General features: G+C 34.3%; 1 protein-coding gene and 1 long non-coding RNA gene across 4 annotated transcripts in view; one reads left to right on the top strand and one right to left on the bottom strand.

Annotated features, from left to right (window-relative positions):
* Window positions 1–124: 124 nt before the first annotated feature.
* LOC127853587 (uncharacterized) lies at window positions 125–2,413 on the bottom strand. The gene is made up of 2 exons (XR_008036673.1): window positions 2,271–2,413; window positions 125–830 (listed from the first exon to the last, which is right to left on the bottom strand). It is a non-coding gene; the product is annotated as an uncharacterized LOC127853587 (long non-coding RNA).
* Window positions 2,414–2,447: 34 nt separating this feature from the next.
* The window catches only part of LOC127853571 (collagen alpha-2(V) chain-like), a 44,683-nt gene continuing 21,296 nt past the window's right edge, over window positions 2,448–25,834 (top strand). For all 3 annotated transcript variants that reach the window (XM_052388224.1, XM_052388240.1, XM_052388231.1), the window contains exons 1-2: window positions 2,448–2,585; window positions 23,948–24,013. In XM_052388224.1, coding sequence (XP_052244184.1) covers window positions 2,461–2,585; window positions 23,948–24,013 — 191 coding nt within the window. In that variant the 5' untranslated portion in view covers window positions 2,448–2,460. The remainder of the gene's footprint in view (window positions 2,586–23,947; window positions 24,014–25,834) is intronic.

Consider the following 25,834-nt stretch of genomic DNA (forward strand, 5'->3'; position numbering starts at 1 on the left):
TTAAAAAATACCAAATTATAGTCAAAGGTATAATTAATAAGCTTTATGTTTATCTGATACTGATAGTATATACACCCTGCTTGATATTCTTATCAGAGATGAATTCGTATGACATGCAAATATGTTGTACATTGATTATTTCATTTACAATTAATAATCTATGTTTTGAGTTTGAAAGAATGTACAAATGTATACATACTTAACAAAGAGGTGTGTCTGATGTTTGAGTTTCATTTCTTAGATCAAATACTTTAATGATGTTGCTATTTTCTTCTCTTTTTTCAAGATATACAGACACCCCTTTCATGTTATATTTTTAGACCAATTAAATGCTGTTATTTTTCTAAGCGTGTACCACTTCAGATTCATTGACAGTGATGTTCTTGTTATATATTTAAGAACCAGTGTTTTGTCCTGTTTATATTAAATGTTATTTTGAAATGTAATTCACGAAGAGTTGACTCCCTTTAATGTTTAGCGTACCAATTCTTGATGTATTTTTAATGTATTTTCTGGTTTATTAGCTGTAAGTCTCATTCTCTCTCTCTAAAAATGTAAACGTTAGTTGAGTTGGAGATTCACAAGTTAATTGTTTCTTAACTGTATATTTGGTTCACTAGAGAAAGGTGTATGCGGTGGCGAGTTCTGCAATCTCACACGTTAGCGGGTCGGAGTAGGTATTGTATTATTCGCCTTATAACGGAAGACCTGTTGAGCATGAGGTTGAGCACATTGTTGTGCAGGCTCTCTGGAGATATGAAACCAACCTCCTAGCTGCCTAGTGGAACGGGATCGTAGGCTTGTGATTTATTTCTCGGATTCAATTTTACCTGTAATTTAAGAAAAGTGCGGTCAATTAGGAATTGATCGAGGTTTCATTCAGTCTTTCATAAACTATGCGACTCAATATGGAAAGGAAGGATAAGAAAATTTTTAATTAATTATAGTTAAAAATATAAGAGATTTCTTGGTAGCTGTGAATCAAACACTCAGTGCGATAAAAACCATCGTCCTCGTTTCCTCTTCAACAAGCCCGTTTTGCAGTCATACGGACACTTTCATACAGTATTAGTCAGTTACAATGTCCATACAACTCTGCTTGGCAAAACACAAAGTGTCTCGACGAGACACTTCATACGTAAACTCCTCGATTGTTTAAGCTCATACCAAAATATGAAAAGCAATCGTAAAAGTAGTTCGTAGCAAATTATATCCATTATACTGTTTATCTTAGAAATACAAAAACGCTTCTTATCTAGCAAGGCACGGCATCATCCTGATATATAGTGATACTGTTTTTTTTGGGACCTTATTCCTACTGATTTCACAGGAAGAGTCCGAAATATCATATATTGATACCATCGATCCGAAATATCATATCTTGAATATATCCGCCCCAAATACTATATCTTGATATCGTCGGCCCGAAACATTATATTATGATACCATCGGTCCGAACATCATATAATGATATCCTCGGTCCGAAACATCATGTACTGATATAATCAGTCCGAAAAATAATAAACTGTTATCATCAGTCCCAAATATCATATAGTGATATCATTGGTCTAAAACATCATATACGAATATCATCAGTCCAAAACATCATATACGGATATCACCAGTCCGAAACATCATAAACTGTTATCATCAGTCCGAAATATCATATACGGATATCATCAGTCCGAAACATCATATACGGATATCATCAGACCGAAATATCATATATACTGATACCATTAGTCCGAAACATCATAAACTGATATCATAAGTCCGAAATATGATAAGTATAGATACTATTTTTCGCACTACAACAAAGCAAGTGAATGGAATCTGGCGTCCCATTGTGGATCGTAAATCGAGGTATGATTTTGAATCCAAATATTAATATAATATTATTTCTGTAAGATGTTGTCGGTAGTTTATATGAAAACCCTATTGCATGCAAAATTAGTGACTACCTAGCTGTTGATGGTCAAACACCAAACTTTTACGTTTTCTATCATTATTATTAATAGTTGGAAGAGATTAACATACATATATTTGACACAAATATGGATTTATTCAAGTTGCACTTAAAATAGTGTGAATGTCTAAAAAAGTAAAAATGCCTACCGCGGTACTAATATGTATGTTACGATGCTGCACGCATGTACTACAATATGTTTTATAAATGTGTCAGACAACTGAGGATTTTATCAAATGTTTCATGATTGCATTTAATGCCGCAAAAATGAGAACAACCGACTATCTTCTAGAAATAGGCCTACCTGTCTTTTTTCATTGCGTTTAAACCAAGCGAGGCCGCTTAAACTTTATAAATAGCACACGTTTTGGCGAGCTCGTTCAGATTCGGCTCTCTCTCTTAAAGCCCGGTGACTTATTTAATCCACTCACACCTGTAGAATTTCACTTTGATTCAAGAGTGGGACTCTTGACTACCGGCTGTATTTGAACATCATGAATGGGAAAATGTGTGTCAGTGCATTAGCGATATATAGTTTATATGTAACGTGCATTTCTTTATGTTTATTTCTGACCGACGGAGGTGTAGATGCAACTGGATCATACTTGGGTTTTCCAACGTAAGTGATGTCTTTTTAATAACTAGTATGCAATTGTAGTATACGTAATGATATAACATTTTAAATACACAAACATTATGTTATGCCATAAACGCGAGGCCATTGTTTACAGTGCACGGAAAATGTCGTGTGTTTACATTCCTTGTACGAGGTTTGTTAATAAACGATAACGACAAGTAAAGATGCTTTATCTAACACGTATCAGTTAATTATGGATACCGGTAGAAGGAATGGAACCAAACGTTGCGAGCAATTAATTCAGATTTGTGTTTATCTACTGTGGGTTTTCCCGACGCACACGCCATAAGATTGTTAAAGTAGAAACAAGCTATGCCTTGTAATTCAGTGTACTGATATTTAATAAACTAAACTTTATCTGAATATAATAACTGTGAACGGCCATATCGCGTTTCATCGTTATTAAGATCAAATGCTTGTTTGTATATATCACTAACGTTTAACTAGATATACCCTGTATGTGTCAAATGTGTGACACCACATTGTTACGGAAGGCGTTCATATTTTGCCCGCTCTTTAAAAACGAAAGTGTTGATATTAATAGGCTTGATGGAAGTTCTGCAGTATTTACTTTATATGTTTCTTCACGCGACTACACGCGATGCTGTTAGCTAGCAAGATGTTACGTACACCGAACAAACTCAAGAATGAAGGATTTTAGTAGACAAGAACAGACTGCTTGTTATCATGTTGCTCATAGAGGCGGCGTGGCACGTGCAGCTTAACTTTATTGTCATCGGCAAATGAATAATTTATTTTCGTACCCCATTTCCAATACACAAAATGATGATAGTGATATATATTCGGTTCAACATAAAGCGATGTTAATGGAATGTTAGCAATTTAAAAATCGATCTAAAAATCAACAGCAAAAATGTAATATATATATATGCATGGGTCGGTATATGAACTTTCAAATGTCAAAAAGCTACGTGCAGCAGGTCGACCAAACATCAACCGTTTGTTTAATTAACTTGTCGTGTTTCACACAGTGACAAGCGGTCGTCTGCATATGTAATATTTGTATTTGTCAATAGTTGCAAAACCATATTTCCAACTTGGATTGCACCTTCTTACATTATTCCCTTACTCAGTGAACTCGCTTTTTGTTCCGAACTTGCATAATGTGCATTAATCGTGCGGAACTTGCATTATGTGCATTGATCGTGCGGAACTTGCATAATGTGCATTAATCGTGCGGAACTTGCATAATGTGCATTAATCGTGCGGAACTTGCATAATGTGCATTAATCGGGCGGAACTTGCATTATGTGCATTAATCGTGCGGAACTTGCATAATGTGCATTAATCGTGCGGAACTTGCATAATGTGCATTAATCGGGCGTTAGCGAGTTTATTATTGATATTTTTACGAAGTAATGTCTCGTTTACAATTATTAAATTGTGTAAAGTGCGTTGCATTGTTTTATCTACCGATGGTTCAGTATGTTTAAATTTGTTATTTGATTAAGCATATATTTGTTTGAGTCCATAAAAAAAGAGGTAAACATTACTTCATGCGACGTGACTGCATTATATTCGCTACACTTACTGACACCTTTAAAATTTATTGCCTATTATAAAATGAACCGAATGTGTTTAAAAAGCGAGTGCACATTATACACTGATGACACTATGCAAATCATTATACGCGCCTCTGTTAGGCTATAATTGCACGGCTACTGTCCCACAGCTACCCCGCAGTGTACGTTAAAGGGCAAGAAGTCAATCTTAAATGTCAGTTAAAGACAACTTGAATGTATTAAATTTCTATTTATTCGCGATTCGAACCTTTCATGTACAGCATTTGGGTTTTATATTTGTGATTTCCTAATTTGATATGACAGCTGTGCAGTTGCTAAAATTAATTAATGGCTACTTAATGTTTCGTTACTACATAAACCCATCAGCCGTGATTTATTGCAGTTAACGTGTGCATTATACCAAGTGGTGTCTAACAATGTGGTCACGACAGCACAACCGTATGAAAAAGATCGCACTGTTAGTGTAGCTATATTGTCGAGTTTATGAAGCTCATTGAGAATAAAAATCAAATTTCATACTAGTTATACGAGTGTGATTTCATCCTCCATTTACTATTTATACATTTATATGATAAGAGGTGGGTGGCATATATGCGTTCTTGAACTAGTTACGAACAAATATAATTGACGCTTTGAACAATATTCCGAAAAAATGATTGTTATGCTGATAGCAGAATTTGATGTTGAAGTTGTTGGCATTTTAGATAATAAAGCACATATCAGGCCTTTATCACTCTGTTTCCATACATATTACGTAACTTCACGTATATTAAAACCAGTATAGATTATATATATATATATAAATGGGTTTACAGCGCAGATTCCGGCTTATCTGAGAGATTGACAGCATAGTTAATGTATATATCATGGTATTGTGCACATATCAAGCATACATACAAAATGTAACGTTGGCCTATTTTCCTCTATATTTTGCCCATATGTTGACCTGCCGCGCCGTCGATCATTAAAGTGTACTTCAACGCATGCTGGTATTTATTTATATGTATGTTAACGTCGATGAGCTTCACATGCTTAAGTAAAAAAATAACTTATTCTGTTCTGTTCTGTCGATTATTTAACATGCTGAATAACCACATTTGTATGAGATACACAGTTTGAAAACAATCTGTTTAGCACACTTAATGGTATCACTACATGCTGATGGTGTAATTTCATGCTGATATAGGTCAGCTGCGACACAATAATGACAGTCTCTAGGTTAGTTACGTAAGACAAACTTTTTCAGAACCGTTACACAGTGTTTGTTCGAATGATATCAACTAATTTCTATTTAGCAATAGTGTTTTGTTCATTTACTTTTTCTCTTTAATCGCGTCATTACACGCGTATAATGCATTTGATTAATGACGTAAAGTCAATAATCTTATTATAAGTATCTAAGATTTTTTATATTAACCCATTTATGCATAGCGTCTATCAAAAAGGCCTTGGCAAACATGTACAAAGTATAACGTCACATGCATCAGCAGAAGATAAGTTTTATAAGAGCTAGCGATACTTAATTCACGAATGTCCAAACACTATGACACAATTTATGTAATATATATTACTAACGAAAACACAAAAACTTCAACATGAATAAAACTGGGTTTTCCGCATTGCATTTGCCAATGCAATAAATTTGGGGTAAAAACGTTTTTTAAGAAGTTCAAAACCTCACATTTGGTCATGTGATATTCACGAAACATTTTAATTTAAATATAAACAAGCTCATTTAACCTCAATACAACTGCAATAAAAGAGAATAAATACATATTAATTATTCTAATATTCGTAAGTTGTTAAGGCACGACGAAATGAAACTTAAACAATATCAACTGCACCTTGTCTTTGAGGCTGAGAGACAAAGCATCAAATAGCAAGCCAACATAAAGATATCAAGAGCGGAAACAACACGCGTTGTCTTCCAAGGATCTCACCTCGAAGCCAGACAACTATGCCGTGTTCATGCAACCGAGCTTGATTGTTACATGCACGCGTTTAAAAATACTAGTAGGCGACCAAACACTAAACCCTTCTTCATCGCCAATAAATGCACTTGCATAATTACAGTTATCAAGTTATGATGTCATTTTGGTCTTCAGTTATGTCTCTTGCATGACTGATTCATATAATACCACTCGTTATACGCATGCATCTACCTCACTAACTTTAAACTTTTTTCTTTTAACTCTTCTATTCTGTATACTGTAAAACATATTTTTTATGAGTGCCCACTGACCAGTGCAAGAATTCATTTATGAGGTAGACTTATGATAAAAAAAATATTTCAAACGTGTGTTTGTGTATTTGTCGTCACAATATATGTACAACTACAATATTTTAAAAAGCAGGTTGTGTAAACCAACAAGGTTAAGCAAAAGCGAAAACATTTTAACACTATGGCATTTCACATTAACATTTTCGCAAGACGGGGCTAATTTAACAACACGTTCCGGAGTGTTCTGCTTCGTTAGACATAACGAGAACATCAAACGGAGTGAATCCGTGGCAAACACAACACAGATTACACTTTATTCAGTTAAGATTTTACTGAGTTTAGAACTCTTTTCACTCCTTCAAATCTTACCGCAAACCATATTGCTTTACGACTTCACTGCGACCACGCCCGGCAACCAGCCGCTGGACCCTCACACTCACAGGGGCGTGGCGGTAGCATCGGATTGTGGCGGTGTATTACACAACGCCCTTCTCATGAAGTCAGCGAATTGAGTATAATGCTGATTATTTTGTTACTACTCAACATCTTCAAATTTTAAAACCTTGGTGTCGAAATTCTATATTGAAATACCGGTACATTTCCATTCCTGAAAATAATATGTTTTTTTTGCCATGTCAGTAAGCTAAGTGATTTATACAATTATTTTCATTTAATATTATGTGTGGTAGAAGATCAATTGATGACACCATTGTTCATCTTAAAACTATGTTCCTTGCCAAATTCGTGAACGCCATTTGGTTCATTTGATTTCCATTAGGGAAATACATTGTCGCAATAAATTTGACCCTGTCATTTCGCAGCCGTATCTATCTTTGCGTCGCTATGTACTGCGAAATATCATATTTCCTACAAGTAAACCTAAACCAACATCTAAATAACAAATCATTTTACACCCTGACATTGCTCACGCACACAATTTATCTCTTGATGTATAATTTAAAGACATAGTAAAAGATCATTTTTGTTCCAAACGTGCAATTTAGAAGACGCTGGAATGCACAGGTCAATGTGGGACGCCACTATACCCATATACATTAAGCCCGATTTTTACAGCGCAAGGCTGACGTGAATAATATAGTCACTGTTTGTGTGCGAACACAATTCAGAAGGCTTGCAGTAAAAGAGACACCTGCATCAGTGAGACATGCTTACTATGTGTATGACACAACCATTTTCTTCTTAAATTGTCATGAAATCATCATGTAAGATATTTAATTGTGCTCATGTTGTTTTATTTTTATCCGTCATTTATAATTAAATGTTAAAGTCATTCTTAAAAAAACACAACTAAAACATGTATTGCGTTCTCAGTTACTATTGTAGAAAATATACAGTAAGCTTATATATATATATATAATGTAACAGTAGAAGTTCAAATTGAGTATTAAAATGTTTAAATGTATACATAATATACCAACGCAATATTTACTTATACAACAACAATCGTTAACACACACACACATGCTAACGATGACCATCATCTTCATAACAATATAACCGTCTCCAGAGGAATACAAACTTCCATCGTAATTCAGTGGGACCATTCTAGATGTGCTGTTGATAAACCAGTCTAAAATTCTTTGATGTTGGTCAAAACCTTTTTGAAATCAGCTATCATTTTAAAGGACAAAGTATTAATTGAACAATATATGCCAGAATATATGACAAATGATTCTCAAATTACCATAAAATGCTTCCATTTTTGGACCAGTTTCAATTTAGTGCAAGTTCTCCTACCGTATCGCAAGCTTACGTATACCTGTAATATTAACCCATTTATGCCTAGTGGACTCTCTCATCCTTCTAAATTGGATCAATTTATTTCCAAAATTAGGGATGTCTAGTATAATTATTTCTATATTTAGAATATTTCTTACAGAAATTCCTTCAAGCATCATGCGGCGTCTCATCTGGGTCTACGCTGTTTGCCAAGGCCTTTTTGCTAGACGCTAGGCATAAATGAGTTAAATACGGTCACGTGCATGCTCAAACTATAAAATAAAACATCGCTTTTACATTTTATATTTCAGTATTTTCTATAAATACGGTAAGGTAAATAGTTCCAATGATTTGTTATTTCTTATATGGTGTTTATTGTTTGTAAAATACACGTATTAAAACATGGATCTCACGAATTGGTGTTATATCGCGATGATAATGAGTTTTCCATGCAAATCTATGATAATATGTTTCGTCCTTAAATTTGAATTCTTTTAAAAGATGTCCATGGTGTTTATGTATAAACGTACGTTTATATAAAACGCAAACACATTTAGTTCTATTATGTTTGCAACTAAGCATATCGCGCGAATCGTTGGGCTGCATTTGTTACGAGAGCGCCGATGGCGTTGAAAGTCTATTTGCAAGATAACGGGAAGTTTCTGCTGAAGTAAATTTAAATGAAAATGTAAAAGTCTATCAAAAATAGTTTTTTTTAATGAAAAACCAGACTATTGCCAAGCAATAATTGTCCCATACCTCACATGAAGCAGTAATATAATTGTTTCCCCTTGTTTTCAAGGGACGTAATTCATTTAAGTTTGCCTTGTAGATGGTAATTTTCTAAAAAATAGATTGCTTTTGCCAATAATAGAATTGTTTTACAAACCAAATTTATTTTAGTTTCTAAAAACGTTTTTTCACGTAAATATCCACTAAAAATGGTGTAACTAATGTTCTTGGAAGAAAATGTTAAAACAAAGTTTCTAAATGAAAATGTGTATGAATTACGAAATACTATATTAAATATATATTTCGTCTGCCCAAAATCAGGGATGGCTTGGAAAAGGACAACTGTTTCCCCAGTGATTTTGAAATGCGGTATTACAAAAGCCTATTTGCGTTGCAAATAGACTAAAAAGTAGCATCTACTAGAATCCAAATGAAACGTATGCACATGTAAAAACAACACTGAGCAGTTCGAAAATTACTTTTGGATAAGTTAATAAAACATCGTTTACCTATTTAACGCATACATCTAGTTTTTTGGTTCTATCTATGTTCACGACTGCGTTATCCAGGCTTCGATTAGTTAAGCAAATGTGTCAGTCACTTATGCAAACATAATTTATTATCTCGATATCAAGACGTTTTAAAAAGGCCGTTCGATTTAAAGTCATTTAGTTGGCTTCACCGAATCAAGCTCCATTAGTATTCTTGCACTCACTTGTGTATTTGATTAGATGTGCAGAGCTAACAAATGGGTTTTATATGTATAGAGTCAACGTTGAATAAACAAGAAATTGATCTCAAGGTAAATATTTGTGGTAGTTGAACCTGTTTGAAGAGTTATTTAACTTTCCTTCTTGATAATAAAGTCGTTTCGCGTGTACATCTTTAAACAAGCAATGACCTACGAACATCCCGTCTGAACTGTGATATAATACATAGAATGTCGGTTGTTTAAATATTTAAATATTGCGACTTTACAAAATGATGCTATTTAAGTAAAGGTAGATGTGCTTTACTAGTTAAATTGCTTATATGAATTGCACTCTCTATGGTACAAGAACACAACTCAAACTTCTTCAACAAAACACATATTGTGTGAGGAAGTGTAATGTACACTGGTGAGTTGGTAATTCCGCTAATGTGGTAAACGCAAAATGCCTTTAAATCGCCGTTTTACAAAGATCATTTGCTTCTACTTTCCATTAGCGTGAACTGTCCTCAAGCAACAACAACAAAAAAAAAACACAACAAAAACAACATTTATTCGGTGATGTACATGTAACTTGTGGTGTATTGCACCAATTTCTAATAATAAGTATTTTAACATGGTTCTGCGTTTTAGTTTTTTCGACTTTATAATCTACATTAAGCTCACAGGTCCTATGCCAGAAACAATAGTGGAAATGCCTATTTAGGTCTAAACTAAACAAAACGTTGTATATGCATTTCCAAGGGATTTCAAGTCCGATTCCGAAAATGTGGCAACAGAGTGTATGTTTGTTGCCATCATACAAGTATACACTGCTATGAACATTCTGTGCTAATGTTACAAAATGTATGCAGTTTGTTAGCAATCTCATCATTATTATTTTCATTTTAGCCATCACGCCTTTTCTTAAGGGTTATAACTATGCCAATCACGAATATATACACATACACACTAACTCACTAAGAAACGTACTTAGTAATTTCCATGACACTCTGAAAGGTTGACCAACTGTCGTTGCAAACGGGTGCACGACACCTCTCCGCCTTCAAGTATGAAGTAAAATGGATATCTACTTATTAAATTGTAACAACACGAACCTAAATATCGATGTATCAAATGATTGTTGTAAATGATAAATGTTGGATACCGCATTTGTTTAGTAACGAAGTCTGTATATCCACAAATCTGCGGATATATTCCAATATTCACAAATGTGTACCTTGTAATTAAAAAAGAAGGCACCTTTTGTAAAATTGACCCTGATTCAGATTGAACTTCTCTAGTATATAATATTGCGTATAAACCTGCGTTTGATGGTCATGTACAAGGGGTGTGTGTATGAACATTGTTGATCTTAAGAGCTAACAAAGCCAAATTATCTTGATCAAAGGAGCACAAAAACGTGATCAGTAATCAATCCTTGTTAAACCATTTTTAATCTGAAATACGACGAAACATGTAGAGTCTTAGATCACCTCTGATTACCACATTTCTGTCATGCTAACATCTGGGCATAATCAACAAAAATCAAACCGTAATTAAATTGGTATGTGTTTTTTTTTGCAATACTTTGGGTCCTTTTATGAACAGCTAAACTGGTTTAACTATGTTTTAATTCAATCAAAACGTTTAGAAAATGAACTAAGAGTTTAGTTTAGTTTAAACTAAGAGTCATATTTTGATTTGTTGTCCGACTCCTTTCTGTTCATCTTTCCATTCACATACACAGTTTTTGCGTTTAAATAGTTGAGAATTTAAAGGGGCCTTTTCACAGATTTTGGCATATTTTGAAGTTTGTAATTAAATGCTTTATATTGATAAATGTAAACATTGGATCTTAAAAGCTCCAGTAAAAAATCAAGAATAAAATTTAAAAAGGGGAAAAAGGAGCCGGTACCAGGGCTCGAACCAGTGACCCCCGGAGTCCTGGAATTAGTCTGAAGTAAAAAAACGTATTAGCCCTCTCGGCTATTCCGCTGGGTGTACACAGTGAAGTACTTTATACCTTATATAAGCAATCTTCGTAGTTTCGTAAATTTAAACGACAACAACAGAACTCTCCAAATTATTCAATCATTTCGCGTTGAAACGCTTTATTATTTTTAGATTTTCAAATCGTCAAAAGATACATATAATGGCTATATTGAACTATGGTAAATGTTCAGTATAACTGTTTCCTCACATAACTAAAACGAAAATTTGCGAATCTGAAACAACTTTTTTCAATTCTGTCAAATTACCAAACCAAATTCGCGACTAGTCTACTCTTTAAATAACCAAACACGTTACATACGAACTGTAAATGTAAACAATATATAACAAGTATATGCAGTAAAAATTGTTGGAGTGTGATGTTATACATATGTATAACATACTTCAAATATTTATTAACGTCAAGGTAATGCAAAGGTATTCCGGCTGTTGTTTCATGTAAGTCAATATATTTCCACTCGAATCTCATCTTATGAATGTACCTTTCTTCTAATGTAAAAACAAAACATTGTTAAATCGCTGTTGTAATACGCAGACATCATCCGGTTAGAATTACGGCGAAAATTATTACTGAAATATTGTGTTTAGTAATATCTTTTTGCGTTAAGCTTAAACAAGATTTTATGTGAACATACTTTAGATCATACATTTATTCGTTAACTTTAAACAATCATAACATCAAATTTGTCAGCGAATGGATACAATTAGCATGTAAGATTTATTACTCCCATAATTATAATTAAAGCTTCCACAAAGCATTTCTTAAACATATCGAAGCGTTTAATAGTTTTTTTATTGTCTACGGTATATTTCTTTCTATAAAAATGACGTTATAAAATTGAGTAAATCTTTCAGACCGATAACTATTTATTTCTGTTTGGAGGTTATTTACATTCAGAATCTGCTCTTATATTTATGGAAGTTCTAGAAAAGCAATTGAAAAACTTACCTGGAGCTCGTTATTATGCTAACAACGCTTTAGGTTATTGCTGGGGGTTAACACTGCTTGTTATTTGTACAATCAGCTACTTATAATCATTGACGTGTAGCAGCGGCCATGTGCAAGGTGGCTCAATAAAACTAAATATTGATTTAACTCGTCATCAAGTTTAATGATGTAATTATGGCATCATCGCATCACCTGCATTGATTTTCAATATGTACATACTCATCACTAGATTGAGAGTATCTTAGAGAGAAAGTTATCTTTTGAGTGTCGCTAAGAAAACTGGTCTTAATGCATGACTTTATTTTAATTTGATGTCCATCTTAGTAAGAGTGAACAATACTAAGAGCTTTGTTCTCTCTCTATAATTTTATTGGCAGACACAATCTGCTTTGCAAGCTTAATGGACATTAATGACTATTCCTTTACTATTCTTTATGTGATTCATTTGCATGTGTTGTATGCACAATTTAAAAATCCTTGCAATTGCATTCATTTGTACCTCATTTAACTTAAATGTTTCAAAGGATGTAACGATTGTCTCTCGAAATATTTTATACGCAACTCTAAACAATCGTTCCTATTCTTAACGTATCTAGTATATTTATTTCGACTGCCCCTTTGGCATGAAAGAATTTTCTAGTTGAGGAATTTATACGGAGATAAATACACAGAAGTCGTCTAGTTTGGTTAAACTCCACCCATGACAAAGATGTCAAGAGTGTAGGAGGTTCCCCAGTCCGCTTTAATTTATCGCAAGAAATGGATATCCTTCGCCTTTATTGAACCAATTTTTAGACTGCCCATGATATAGCTTATTTACATTTTATACATGTCAGTATAAGTTTTTTTTATTAAAATATTATGTTTTAACTGATAAACATGCAGGTTTAGTGTTATATTTGTATTCAATGAACACATGTTAAGACAATTATTAATTATCGTCGATTCGAGCTGTAAGAGGGCAAATCAAATACAACAATGCAAAGCATATCCCACTAGGGTAATTTTTATAATTTTTTTCATATATAAAAGAGACCTTGTCACGTTTTGGTAAATTGACAAAATTGAAAACAATTGTCTCAGATGCGCAAATTTTCGTTTAAGTGATCATATTTGCGAGGAAATAGTAATACTGAACATTAACCTTGCTCTAAAATATCTAATGTATGCATCTTTTGACGATGTAGAAACCTGAAAATTATACAGCGTTACAAACGCGAAACGATTGAATAATTTGGAGAGTTTTGTTATTATCGTTATATTTTGTGAGACTTCGAGGATTGGTTAAATAAAGCGAAAAAAAACCTATTTTCTCTTTATGAGCACAAATAGCCGAGTGGTTTATGTGTTAGGCTTGTACTCCAAGCCTTGCATGTAAATGATATTGGTCGCAGATAGTACGATTAAAAGGAGAAGTCTTTAACCTGTGCATCACATATTGTTTAATCATACTAATCGCATTTATTATTTTCTTCTGTTTACAATCGTAAGATATACTTAGATGTAGCTAATAAAATGCAATGTGTGCTGAATTACAACTACAATCATAAATGTTGGTAAATTTTAACGCCATTTTTACGCAATCAAATTTTGCTTCAAAGTTTATCAACATCAATACTGTACAATCTAGATGAATATTTGCAAAAACGTGAGTTTTTGTGTACAGCACTTTATTATTAAGGAATTTATATTCAATAATGTAAACAAAATTAGTATTAAATGATATTTGACATAAATGATATGCCGTTGCATAAGTTTAGCACTATATTTATATATCGGCTGTCAATATTTATGCGATGTGTTATAATGGATGTTTATTAGTTCACGATATTAAGACAATTAACTAGAAGATATTTCTTTCAAAAACATCAACACGGGAGGTTTCACAAAATCTCCAAAACTATTATAGCGCTGGTGATGAAATTTAGCAATTAAATAATCTCTGGGACTAGACGTATGCGCTTTATTTTAGTTAAGAACGCTTGCCATTATGATAACCTCGATAAAATAGTATTTAACGTTTATTTTCGTAAGACTGCCTTCGTCTTCCTTATCAATTAAATTCCTGGGAACGTTCGTTGCTTGATTCAAAAAAGCGATGCCTATGACGCCGGAATAATTAAGTGAAAACACAAGAATGTCGGAGTCGTCGAGTTGTAAGTTAATTCAGCGTTCGCCGTTACGCCGTACATGTAACTTATTTCGCGATGATTTTTCCAAGAATGCACAATATTATTGCCTGTTACGTCCATTGGAATTTTAATCATAATAGGACTTTGCTGACAATAGTACACGTTACTTATTTCGCTATGCTTTTTCCAAGAATGCACACTATTATTGCCTGTTACATCCATTGAAATTTTAATCATAATATGACCTTGCTGACAATAGGAAATCTGTCAGTCTAAGAAAATTGAAACAAAAGTCCACACATACCAGTGATTTTATTTTACCATTTTGCTGTGATTTTATAATTTTAGCTAGTCTTTTGTAGCTTAGCTAGTCATTTTCATTTCTACTTAATGCAGGTCGTTAAATTTAGGAAAGAGTGGTACTTTTTGACGATGCTGCAAAACATCATCTAAGTTATCATACCATTGAAAAAATCTTCACAATGGCGACCTATGTAAAAGACCGAGCCAGTCCGATTGAGATAGCTCGATTTTTCTAATCGGCATACCTCGCTGATTATCATTGATAAAGGTAAATATTAATAGAACAGCATATTCTGGGAAAACAGATTCAATAAGTGATTCAAAACGTTAATTTTAAATTAGTAATTTTACATCCATTTTTTTTATGGACCAATGAAACAACTATATATTTTCTCTATTTTGTTTTATCGTTGTTCTCGATTTTGTAAATAAATTGCGAATGAAAACGTGTAAAATTAACTTTTTACGCGTTCACAAATCTAAAGAATGCGAACAATTTCGAACCTGCAAATTGTAAACGCTGCACTGCTATGATATATATAGATGAAACAACATTTCTTTGCGTAGTTGTCCGTCCCGCTAGCGCAGTGGTAAGCACGTTCCCTTTTTTTCACCTCTACGACACCGGTTCGATTCCCGCTCCCGGCGCAATGTTATTTTTTGTCTGTTTTGTGGTCACCATTCCGGACAGGTGTTTTTTTCCGGATAATCTTACCTCCCCCCCCCCCCCCCCGCAGCATAAGACCATATAAAAAATTAAAAAGTATTTCAGTACAAAAAAATAGCTGGAAATTGCAGCTATCATACAAAATTCGTCCCAACTGTCGTCAATCTAAGCTTATTATGTAGGAGTGCTGGACACACTCCGGGTCCCAACATTATGCAGCCTCAGCGCGGAGGTAACTCATAACCTTGGAAAATCACAAATACACACACTGGGTGCAGCCTAGGCGCGTATAGACTCAAACAATGCAACACACTCAAGTGCGGGAACAATCATTTTACATTTACATATTGAATACGATATTCTAACAGAAATTACACAACCACCTAAGTGTACATACCATGTTTGATATTTCGTTCGTTTGTTAGATTTCAGCATATACATGTATAAGGTCATATCGCTTTGGTTAGTTAACTTATCCATATGTTCCTGGGCGAACTCGGATAGTCAAGTGCTCTTACGATTGAGCTCACATGGTCCGGCTATGTGCTCATACCTACTTTCGAGAATCATCATGAATGTATTGCCATACTTAATGAACAAGAATGTGACCCGCCTCCCAGTTTCGCTCAATGGGTCAAGTTACCCACGGGTACTACTTCCCCGTACCCCTAAACTTTTGTTCGTACCAAAAATGTTTCGTACCCAAACTTTTTTCGTACCAAATTTTTTTGGTACCCAAAATTTTCGTACCCAAATTTTGTATCGTACCCAAAATGTTCGTATCAACATACACAATTGTGGTGATAAAGATAAACTTGAATTGATGTTTTATATCCATCCTCTTAAAAAGCATCGTCACACCAGTACTGTCAGTACTTTGATTTTATCAGAATTACATGTTTTGATGATAAGACGATGATAGGACGTTATTTTGTAACGAGGCGTTTGGATTTTAGACACGCATATAAATTATATCTTTAATTGTATCCAAGTAGTGGGGACCAGCACAATTTGTTTTGAACTCAACAATTGTGTAAGCACTGAGTCACAGGGTCGCAGTAGAATTTTCGGAAAAAGTGAAAACTGGTTGACTGGTATGGACAAAGCAGTGACTGACTTTAAAACCGCCTGTCAATGCAGCTTCATTGAAGCGTCATGGTGAATATTATTGCTGATCATCGTTATGCCTTAAGACTATAGATATTAACAAAACATGATTTAAACTTGTATAAAAGACGAAATGCCCCATTATATTTCTCAGAGTGCCACGTCATTTCTACCAGCCAGCCTCTGAAATAGGAACTGATTACTTGTCACGGCCTGCACAGCCTCTGAAATAGGAATTGATTTCTTGTCACAACTAACAGCCAACCTCTGAAATCTGAAATAGGAACTAATTACTTGTCACGGCTAACGGCTAACCTCTGAAATAGGAATTGATTTCTTGTCACGGCTAATAGCCAGCCACTGAAATATGAATTGATTACTTGTCACGGCTAATAGCCAGTCTCTTATATAGGAACTAATTACTTGTCACGGCTTACAGCCAACCTCTGAAATAAGAATTGATTACTTGTCACGGCAAATAGCCAGCCTCTAATATAGGAACTTATTACTTGTCACGGCTAACAGCCAGTCTCTGAAATATGAACTAATTACTTGTAACGGCCAATCATCCAGACTCTGAAATAGGAACTGATCACTTGTCACGGCTAACAGGCAGCCTCTGAAATCGGAACTGATTACTTGTCACAGCTAACAGCCAGCCTCTGAAATAGGAACTAATTACTTGTCACGGCTAACAGCCAGCCTCTGAAATAGGAACTAATTACTTGTCACGGCTAACAGCCAGCCTCTGAAATAGGAACGAATTACTTGTCACGGCTAATAGCCAGCCTCTGAGATAGGAATTTATTACTTGTCACGGCTAACAGCCAGCCTCTGAAATAGGAACTGATTACTTGTCACGGGTAACAGCCAGCCTCTGAAATAGGAACTGATTACTTGTCACGGCTAACAGCAAGTCTCTGAAATAGGAACTGATTACTTGTCACGGCTAACAGCCAGCCTCTGAAATAGGAACTGATTACTTGTCACGGCTAACAGCCAGCCTCTGAAATAGGAACGGATTACTTGTCACGGCTAACAGCCAGCCTCTGAAATGAACTGATTACTTGTCACGGCTACCTGCCAGCCTCTAAAATAGGAACTGATTACTTGTCACGGCTAACAGCCAACCTCTGTCGACTAAAGGTGTTTATGCTCAAATAAAAAATGATATTGTAAGGCAAGCAACAACAGGGTGAACTTTTCAAACTTTTGTTTAAGATCCAATGTCTCAAATTCAAGCATTTATCGCATGTTTTGGTTTTAGAAATAGCACATGTTAAAAGTATGCATACTACCACCAATTAATAGCATAACATAATAATCATGCACACACCTATGGACTTTTATAACGCTTGTTACTAATTCGTACATAATTGTACTTCCTGCAAACTGCTGACACAGTGAACAATGTACCTGGCATGTTAAACATGTAGGTCGCAGACCGTCTTTTTAACGAGGCAAAATGCGTTTTCTGTTTCTTCACATTTAGTTAACGTTAAACATGTTTCGTTTAAACAATATTTCTCCATGATACAATCGGGCTGTTCGCATGGTCTTGAAAAAGCTTGTTGAGACACAGACGCGAGTTAGATAACTCACGTGATTAAATGTCTTTTTTCTCAGAAGCGTAATGCGCTTGGTTTGTTTTAGCGAATTTGTTGGAGAAAGAGACAACTCGTTCGTGCTCTCTGCTACATAGCTGGTTAAAGTCTAAACTAGCTTCAGCTGCCTCGCATATATATAACAACACGCTATAAAAACTACTCGCCTTCGAGATTTCTGCGCCTTCTTAAAACCTTCCGGTTCTTAGCGCCACCACGGCTCTTTTGTATGCATCTATTAAAAGAGGTTGCGCCAAAGATGAACGGCATTGACATTGTCCGATATAATAAAATGCATCTTCATCGAATGATACTGAATAAAGGATAAAACTATACGTATTATCTTATGATATAAAATGTAAAGATGAATGTATTTAGAAAAATATATTTCCATGTTCCATTAGTTATTGAATTATACCATATTTAACTGATATATATATTTTGGTATATAATTCTAATTTTCCATAGCTACTGTGAACGGTATGGTTTAATTATATACATGAAATTGTTATTCATTTATTCACTCTAAAACAAAACTTTTCTAGGAATTATTCGTTCGAAATCGTTATCTTTAGCGTTAGCTTTCAGACAATACAAGAAGCTCGGGGAACAGGCATGATATTTTTCGATTCGTTAATGTTTACGTAAATTAACCGCCTAGGATGAGCTTTAGTAATCAAAGAATCCCTGGAACAAGACAGTGGCACGGTAACTGCTAGAATAAACGTTTTTGCCATTGCGATTAGCTCGATAAATAGGCTAGTAGACGTCTGTTTTCGAAGGAATTCGATATCGTCTGCATTTTTTATATAAAATTCTCGCGCAAGGTCGATGCTGAACTCAACAAAACGATGCAAATTACGGTGGCGCCGTTTTGAAGAAAGAGAGAAGTGAGAGTAAAGACAACCAGACAGTTGGGGTACTCAAGTCTTCCTGTTAACTTAAATAGGAAACACAGAGACCAATTTTTGAACCTCCTGTAAATGCAGTGTTATTGATTGTTCATACATATTATAGATGAAGTTTGTTTGGTCTTAAGACTATGTACCTTTAAAGATGGTTGTAATTTATAAGAAAGCCCCTTAAACTGAGATGCAGTGTCACTTCTTTCGTAAAGCGTATGTTCCATGATCTGATTACGACACGATAGCCAATTGTGGCTAAATGTGCGTACATGGCTATATATACCGCGGTTGAATAAAACTTCTTGTTGCCAACCTGCCAGAAACTTTCTCATAATTTGTCTCAGTGTTATCTTGACCGAGTTCGAAACTGAGTCGTGACAATGTCAGTGGGTCAAATCAAAAGCTTGTTAACACTCTTGAAGTCACATTAATGGTCGAATCGTTATCAAACTTTGTCAGAACATTTGTACATAATGAGGTTGCGACTGAGATCGATCATGGTTCCAGTTTGTCGAAAATTAAAGTAATAAAACTCATTATATTCGTCTTAGTGATGTATCAGCTGAGTATGAACATGGTTGCGGTTTGTTTTAAAGCATGGTTGCAAGGGGTGTGGAAAGTTTTGCCCTATGCTATTTCGGCCGATTTCGAAGGTATCGTACACAAAACAAATGGTCTTATAGTCGAATGCAAGATAGAGCTTTTGAACACTAGTGTTATATTAAATCCAATCCTCAAGACTTTTGGTCCAAGTATTTGCCCCTATAACATCTCTGTCAATTTCGAAACTGGGTAACAAATTAAAAAAAATATCACTAGTTCAAATTAAACAAAAACTTTTGGTCAATCTAGAGGTCTTTTTGTCAAACAATCTATATGAAACTTGCTCTAAACATTTTTCAGAATGATATCTCGGCTAGGTTAAGAAATGGGTCATGTTGGTTAAAAACTTAGTCAATAGGTCTTTTCACAGTAAAAGCTATTGAACACTATAGGCTTCATTTATATCCCAACCTTCAGAACTGTGTGTGTGTATTGTGAATATATATATGTGTGTTTGTATTTGTGTGTGAGGGTGTGTGGTCTTCATAGAACATTTGGCCTGACGCGCCGCTGGGATGTTTTAGTGCCAGAAAAAACTGTTTAGTTGATTTCGTTATTCATGTTCAAAGGAAGATGCGCCATTAAACATCAAAAGAAGTTTATAAATTTTATTAAAATTTCATGACTGGAAATTCTGTTTGACACAAGGAACGTTATACAACGATACACCTTCAACTGTATATGTTGATCTGAATAACATAGAAGGCACCACGTTGTATCAAAGTAAAGGTGCCAGAATTAAATACTTTTTCTTGTTCATATTAGAATTTTGCCGCGCCATGAGATAATAGAATGTATGCCACATGCGCCTAGCATATCCCACGACCAGCCCGCGCATTCGCACAAACTGGTCAGAAGCAACCCTGCCGTTCCAAAGTGACGATAGTTGTGGTCTTATTAGCGTAAATGGTAGGTCCTGACCATACTGCACGATTGCGCAGGCTTTACTGGAGCTACGCTTGCGCATAAGGCATAAGATATATTATAAGACATATGACGCGACTCATATATATATAATATATAATAATGTATACAACTGTATGATTGATTCTATCTTGGTTCTTAAAACATGTTTGTTCGTCATGAAACTTTATTTTTGTAACATTTACATCAACTTCCAATAAGACAGACGGATATGTAACTTAATGTATATTACCTGTATACGCATGTATTTACATCTCCTCTGCTATTTATAATGCATTTATGAATGCAATACAGTAAAGAAAAAAATTAAGTTACACTACTTTTGAAGATTCTATTTTGACGAATACTTGGATGATCATTTATGACATTGAAATATTCTTTGAAGCGACGAATTAAAAACTAGTTTTATGTCAAAATGTAAAATGCTATCGTTAAATTATATTATTTTGTGTATTTATTGTCCTATGCGACTTCGTAATTCAATTAAATATCAATCATCAAACAGATCTCATTATTTTCATTACGTTTTAAATTGCAATACATGGTTAATTAATAGGGAAAAGCCATTAAGTCTGTTTCTTCGAAGTCAAGTTAGTAATTGAAAATCAAGAATGAATTAACATCAGACGAAAACTTGTAGACTGGTTTTCTGTTTCTCGTCCAGGCAAGCGTCTGTGTACCTTTGAGAGAGTGATCGTTGATTGATGCGCCACACAGCCCGTCTATCAATTATAACATTGACTATTAACATAACCATGGCTTCCGAAATTCTACTCTCGTTCAATGGATTTGTTCTTCATTTATTTATTCGGTGAAATTTGAAACCTTAGACGCGAAATTCTTAGTCTTAACAATTTCCCCTCTTTATATTAAGTTGCATAGCATGTATTTATTAACATGTGCATTATTTATGTTGTCGCCTTTTGAAAATAACATGAAATATATTGACACATGCTTTCGGTAATTTAGTCGCACCTATATGCACCTGGAGGTTAGGATATGTTGGCTGCTTCATACGATTGTATAGGTGTACGCATTCTCTTGCCTCCACATATAGTTCTTCCGTTTAAAAAGAACATATGTATCATGTTAGTTTATTTGATACATCTCCAAATAATAATAATAATAATAATAATAATAATAATAATAATAGTAAAAGCTTTCTTTACAGAAGGTTACACATAAAGACAATTACACATTATACATATTATGCAGATAAATCAATAATTTTTAACAATGTGGCCTTCTTAAAAAAACATACACAAATAGGTCTATAACAAGTAAAACATTAAAACAATATTTTCTTACACCCATATATAACACATATTTTGCCTTTTAGACAGACACTCATGAAATATCATTGATTAGAAAATAACATGACATATCATTGATTAGAGAATTAATGTGCTTTATGTTGCCTCTTGAAAGCAGAGATAGAGCATGCCATTCTTATTCTAATTGGTATACGGTTCCAAATATTCATGCTATGGTACGAAAAAGCTCGTTTCTTATAACCTGTTTTTGCTTTGGTATTAACAATATCGTTATGAGTGGCAGATCTTAAGTCATATTTGTGATTTCGATTAAAAGTTATAATATCATTTAAATATTCTGGAGTCCGATTGTTGACACACATATATATATATATATATTAAAATTGCCGTGTGGTATTTTCATCTATTATTAAACGAGAGCCAATTTAGCTGTACAAATAATTCTTTGGATGTTGTTCTATTTGGCTTTTGCAGAATGACTTTCGCTGCGCTGTTTTAGAGTGTTGGCTTTGATTTGCTTTTGTTGTACACATATCGCCCAATCGTTAGCGTTATACAACACAGATATTTATTGTCTCCAAGATTTCATTGATGCCTTTATATATTAGAAATCAGAAATCGACTCTTCAATGAATATGTATAAACTTGTAATACCTTAATACCAAATGTTTTGTCAAAATATTTTACTGAGGTTAAAAGAGAGAATTTGAATAGTAACGCTCAGTTTAACGGGGCATTACCTTTGCAAATCGCTTTAAAATGAAGGTAATAGTCATGAACAAGATAAGCACAGCAAGGATGCAGGTGTACACGCATCTAACGAACCGAGTTCATCTAAGCCATTCATGTTGCGTCATTATTAGCAATTAAAACACATTGAAACCAGATAAGATTCCGTTTGAAATTGTTAATTCAATTGACACGGGGCTCAGAAAATCGCTTTTAATCTGATGGACTTTAATCATTTATAGATGAAATCTGCTCGCTGATTAACGTTGCTTTGTTTTCCCATAGACATTAGGTTTCAACATTTGGTTAATGTGGAGTTTAAGTTGAAAATGCTGACTTCAAGGAATGCTATCCGTTCAGTTGAACATGAGACGGACAACAAACCTGATCGCGCTAGACATTTTTACAAAATACACTGTAAAAGTGACCCTGTAAATTATATGCAATTTTACGATTTCCCAACGTTTTGTCACGTCGAAGTCAAAAGGTGAAATACTAGAGTAAATTAAAAGCTTATTTGTAACGATAGTGTACTTGGAATATGTATATGGTTTTCGTTTAGAGGTCGTGCTCTGTGAAAAGGTGGTTAAATGCATGTGCGTAAAGTGTCGTCCCAGATTAGCATGTGAAGTCCGCACAGGCTGATCAGCGACGACACTTTCCGCCTGTATGATATTTCCTTTTTGAAGAAGGTATCTTCTTAGCAAAAATTCAGTTTGGGTGAAAAATATTGTCCCTGATAAGCCTGTGCGGACTTCATTAAATTATATATACAAATTATTAATGTTAGATAACTAATCCACGTATTGGAACACAATTTAATGAAAATAACAGAAACATTAACAATTACTCAATCATTTCGATTTCATAACGCGCATGGTAATTTTATCAATTTGAAGTGGTGATTATTTACGAAAATTTAATTTCAGCCCGAGTCCACGAATTAGTGGGATCTCGCTCACTGATGTATGGTGTTCTTTTATTTTTGAATCTCATAAACATTTGAAAATCTGTGAACAAGTCCCTATAAGTTTGAGTGATTTGGTGTGTTTTGTAAGAGTGGCAATAAAACTGTTGTTCATATGCCGACACAGACTTCACAATTTAATACACCCAATAGGTATTATAATCATGGCATTAATTAAAAAAAAGTAAAATTTAATATGTGTTGAAATAATTTATTATCAAATGCGTTTTGTTTCTTTTCAGAAAGATTTGTTCCAACGAATGCAAAAAATGGACGCCACAAGAATGCTGGGATGGTTACTTAAGAAAGTAAGCAAATACATATAGTATGTCATGTTTACACTTTAAACACAGCATTTTATATACAGTACTTTATATACTGGCTGCGTGATTTTATTACCGAAGAGGTCCGACTTGAGGGTGGTAGTGTTGTGACAGTTGTGTTTCTCGGCGTGCTGTATTAAGCCAGCTTTTCACCTGACCTGACCTTTGTAATTGTCCAATAATATTCAAATAAAATTTCCCGCGGCTAGGTACGAATGAATACACTTCATTTATTCCATTGGCTGATTTGAGTATAACACCAAAACATTGGAAACATATCCGCGTCTTTGTAACACTGTGATACTGCATGAAATAATTTTATCTCTAATGAAAAGGCTAAATAGATAGAACAGTTTTACAATCAATTCTCGACATAAATACAGTTTGTGCGTTCACCTTTTATTTTCAGAGAATTACCAGCGCAAAAGCGTTTATACTAAAGGCTATGTTCTCATATTTAATACTTACTTCCATATTCATGTCAACATATTAACATGTAAAAGTATAAAGAGCAGTGGAAGCGAGGCCTCACTTTAATGCATTGCATTTCAACCCGCGAGGTTTCGGGTCAATTCGCGGCCAGTGTGTGAAAGTCAGAGTTTATATACAGTTCATCACCGGAGTTCGCAGCCAGTAAAATAATCGTTATATAATAAAGACTCTATCCGTGAACTAGGTGACCTGGAATTTTCTTTAGAATAGAAATATGTTAAATGAAGATATTCAGCAATATAAATAAGATATGTCAATAATAGATTATTAATGTGTTTTCAACAATACAATGTACAATGATAAATGTTATTTTAGATTAATTTAACAACAATTATTCCACCATATTGACTATTGTATTAAGCATGAGAGCGATGATTCTCGAAACTGTTAATAATCGAATCATATAGCAATGTCCGACAAACCACTAAAACAGGTTTGTTCGAAGAATGCGCCTATAAATACGGATACTTCGCGTGTGGCCGGTTGACTCATATGTTTTAGTTTAACTTCCATTCTTCTTTTGGTTTTCTGTTTTGTATCTAAAAGTTTATGACCAGCAATATGTAATAATGTAAAATAAGCCGCGAAAACTCCGCGTAACATCCCTTACTGCGTGTGATGCAGCTAAGAACTGCACAGAAAAAGACATTCGCTATCATTGATTTCATTCATTGAACTATCAACGCCGTTTATCTTTTTCAAAGATATTTCTTGTTTCCCAATAATATATATTTTTGAAACATTGTCTGCCAATAATACATACCAATACTATGTGAAAAATGAAATAAAACCATAGGGCCTTGTCATCCCCCACCTAAGACGGATGGATATCATATATAATTGGCGTTGTCCGTAATTTCCACCGTTAGTCCGTCTGTCTGTCACATTGTTTTCAGGGCTGTATCTCAGAAACTATGTAATATTTCAACATGAAACTTTATGGCTGTATAGATATCAATGAGTAAAAGTGCAATTCACAAGAAACACAATCCTACATTTTCTTAATAAGATTATTGACCTTAATTGTTTTATGGTGTAATTTTTTAGGGCTAAATCTCAGATACTTTACAAGATTTCAAAATGAAACTTCATGCGTGTGAAGATATCAAGGAGGAGTATTGCAATCTATAAAAACAATAATCCTTATTTATAGTTCTGCGCCCATCAGTAAACATAATTCATTTTGCGGGGATATCAATTGAACGAATTTGCTTGTTTTGATTTTATTTAAAATTGAAGAACATGCACTTTTTAATTAACACTGCTTAACTTTTAGTTACCTTAAACCGGATCTTATTACTAATAAAAGTTGAA

The sequence above is a fragment of the Dreissena polymorpha genome, chromosome 1 (assembly GCF_020536995.1).
Source record: "Dreissena polymorpha isolate Duluth1 chromosome 1, UMN_Dpol_1.0, whole genome shotgun sequence".
Classification (NCBI taxonomy): Eukaryota; Metazoa; Mollusca; class Bivalvia; order Myida; family Dreissenidae; genus Dreissena; species Dreissena polymorpha.